This window comes from Octopus bimaculoides, chromosome 3 (assembly GCF_001194135.2).
Source record: "Octopus bimaculoides isolate UCB-OBI-ISO-001 chromosome 3, ASM119413v2, whole genome shotgun sequence".
Lineage (NCBI taxonomy): Eukaryota > Metazoa > Mollusca > Cephalopoda > Octopoda > Octopodidae > Octopus > Octopus bimaculoides.
In genome coordinates, this window is record NC_068983.1 from 47,309,409 (window position 1) to 47,312,932 (window position 3,524).

The window sequence follows — 3,524 nt, forward strand, 5'->3', positions numbered from 1 at the left end:
GGCAGGGGATGGTGGCGAACCTTGCTGTACTCTTTCACCACAACTTTCTCTCACTCTTACTTCCTGTTTCTGTTGTGCCTGTAATTCAAAGGGTCAGCTTTGTCACACTGTGTCACGCTGAATATCCCCGAGAACTACGTTATGGGTAGACGTGTCTGTGGAGTGCTCAACCACTTGCACGTTAATTTCACGAGCAGGCTATTCCGTTGATCGGATCAACTGGAACCCTCGACGTCGTAAGCGACGGAGTGCCAACAACAACAACAAAAATTTTGTTTGTGTGTGTGTGAGAGAGAGAGGGTGTATAATGACTTGGAGATACAGAGAGTGAAGGGGAGAGCTGAAGAGAAATTTCGAGAAAAACGAAGTATGATAAACTGCTTGAAGTCATAAAATAAACATTTCCGTATCTCACACTAAAATTGCCACTCCATTACAACTATCAATGTTTCAGCACCTCTTTTGTTGAATCTTCGCTTTGTCGCTGGATTCCTCAGACCTGGGATTTTTTTCTTTACTCTCTTTTTCCTCTTTTACTTGTTTCAGTCATTTGACTGTGACCATGCTGGAGCACTGCCTTTAGTCGAGCAAATCGACCCCGGGACTTATTCTTTGTAATCCTAGTACTTATTTTAATCGCACTCTTTTTGCTGAACCGCTAAGTAACGGAGACATAAGCACACCAGCATCGGTTGTCAAGCAATGCTAGGGAGACAAACACAGACACACAAACAAACACACACACACACACACACACACATATACGACGGGCTTCTTCCAGTTTCTGTCTACCAAATCCACTCACAAGGCTTTGGTCGGCCCGAGGCTATAGTAGAAGACTCTTGCCCAAGATGCCACGCAGTGGGACTGAACCCGGAACCATGTGGCTGGTAAGCAAGCTACTTACCACACAGCCACTGCTGCATTATTCTAGAATGATTTTGGAGTTTGTAAATTTTGGAAAATATTCCAAGAGAAATGGCAACATTATTTCGAGATAGATAACAATGTATGTAGAATCTGTAACACACACGTAGCCACATGCACGGTGTGTAGATTTTACAGTTCCACCGCACGACACCTTGGGCAAGTGTCAACTAACATAGCCCTGAGTCGACCAGTGTCTTGTGGATGAATTTGGTTGATGGGAACTGTGCGGAAGCTTGTACTACACACATACACACACTTGTGTGTGCTTTTGTCCTCTACCTCATCACCACCTGACGACCGTTGTTGGTTTGTTTATGTCTCTGTCACATTGTGGTTGGGAAAAAGAGACTTAGTACGAGACTAAAAAATAAAAATACTGGAGTCGATGTGTTCGACTAAAGCCCTCTAAGGCAGTGCTCCAGCCTGGCCACAGTCCAATGACTAAAACAAGTAAAGGATTAAAAGTTATGATTCATTTCAAGAACAATAAACAAACAAAAAAATCTAAATGCAGACGAAATTTTATTTCAAGAAATAGGCTTTAAAAATAAAAATAAAAAATACAAAAAAGATCACTCCGAAACTGCAGATTAGAAAATATCAAATATTATTTTTTTGTTTTTCTTTAACTAAAAATCTTAATTAGTGGTTGTCTTTCACTTTTTAATTAATGTAGTTTTCTGTAATTATTTTCTTTTAATTGAAGCATTTCATTAAATGCTTCCAGTAACGCTATATTTTCGTCGGGTCACGAGTCCTTCAATTCCTGCTACAATAGAACCGAGTATCACACCAATAGCCAACATTATGAGAACTCCCGAAAAACTTCCGAGTGTTACCGAATAAAATGATTCCCTCACTGGTTTTTGTAAAACATTGTCAAAAGTGGCACATTGGTCTTTCCACCAAATATTTCTAAGTTCATTTAGGCGGCCACTCTCTCGCATTTCTTGAATTGCTTGGTTAATAATGCTGGCATGGTCAAATCCTGTTTTGAAGCCGAAAGCAAAGTATCTTTCATATGCTAATGGATCTAAGATGAGCATAAGATCACATGGCTTTCGATTGGCGAGATACATAGCCGAAGGCGATTCCATTATGAAAGCATATGGTTCTTCATACGATTTGCGAATTCTATCAACTCCATCTTTAATGGAGCTGTGAAAAGAATTGCGGTTTTTGATATCGTTAAAGATATTTCTCATGAAGCCTACATTACTGTTTTCAAAGGATGCGCTTGTCGAGCCACTTCCTAACATTCCATATTTTATGACGTTCTGATTGGACAACTCCTGGAGGTCAGCTACTACAGGCATACTGGACCAATGAGCGTCCCACTGGGAGATGATGCGCAAATAATTCGTCAAACTTGCTGTATATGTCATGAGAAATAATGCGCAGAATACCCACCAGAAGAAAACAATAATTCTGGCGCCGACCGAGCGAGGCGTTCTTTCATATCCTGTTAAAAATAAACAAATGAATACTGAGTTTGAATTTGTAAAAAATATTTAAATTTCATATAAATATGGAAAATAGATTATAAAATGAAAATAAGCTAAGAGAGATAACCGAAGCTGATTAATTACATGGGTCTAAAAAGATAAATTAAGGAATGATTTATGGAATGATATACACGAAGAATAAACTGAGTTCAAAGATATTTCTTTCGTATGTCATATGTCAAATCGCAAATTCTTTTCACTTTAATGTTTTTGTCTGTATTTAATTTCGATTTGCATATGTTTGTCAATTCGCTACAATCTCATTGAAGTAAACAAAATCAAAAATTTAAAGTGGGGTGAAATGATTTTTTTCTTCTGCATATTCGTAATCTCTGACATCTAAAACGTAGGAATTCGAAAAAATTTTTTCCAAAAAAATGCATTTTTCAAGGAAGGGTGCGAAACTGCATTAGCCCCCATAAAAAACATCCTATCTGTTCACTGTCGGCTTATGAATGGCAACATTGTGAACACATAGGGTGGTTTTATGCCTTTTCTACCATAAGAGAAAATTCTCTCTATGGTAACAGCATAATTCCCTAAACTGATCAGTCAGTTTCGGCTAATTCCGTAGCTTCATCAGTAGGATGATTTAGCAAATCACTAATGTGTATTCAAAAGATCAATATAAACAGCCGTGTGCAATGTTTTACGATAATCACCATCATTTAACGTCCGTTTTCCAAGCTGGCATGAGTTGGACGGTCTGACTGGGCTGGTACACTGGAGACTGCACCAGACTCCATGGTTTTCGGTGGCTGGATGCCCTTTCTAATGCCAACCACGCTGAAAATGTTATAGGTGCTTTTACGTGCCACCGGCATGGATGCCATTTGCGTGGCACCAGGGTGTGTTTACGTGCCACCGGCACAGGTGCTAATTTGCGTGACACTGGTATCTGCCACAATTGTGATTTTGCTCGGTTTGATGGGTCTTCTTCTCAAGCATGACATAATGCCAACGGTCTTGGTCATTGCCTCCACGATGCCCAACATTCGAAAGGAACTTGGCCACTATGTCTCCGCGTGGCCCCAAAATTGTTTCAGATGAGAGAGAATATATATATATATATATATATATATATATATA

General features: G+C 39.3%; 1 protein-coding gene across 1 annotated transcript; it reads right to left on the minus strand.

The window, feature by feature from the left end:
* Positions 1–1,433: 1,433 nt before the first annotated feature.
* LOC106877313 (probable glutamate receptor) lies at positions 1,434–2,435 on the minus strand (the record flags this gene model as incomplete). The annotated part of the gene is made up of 1 exon (XM_014926180.2): positions 1,434–2,435. A coding segment is annotated over one exon (792 nt), but the record flags the coding sequence as incomplete, so codon positions are not given.
* Positions 2,436–3,524: the final 1,089 nt, after the last annotated feature.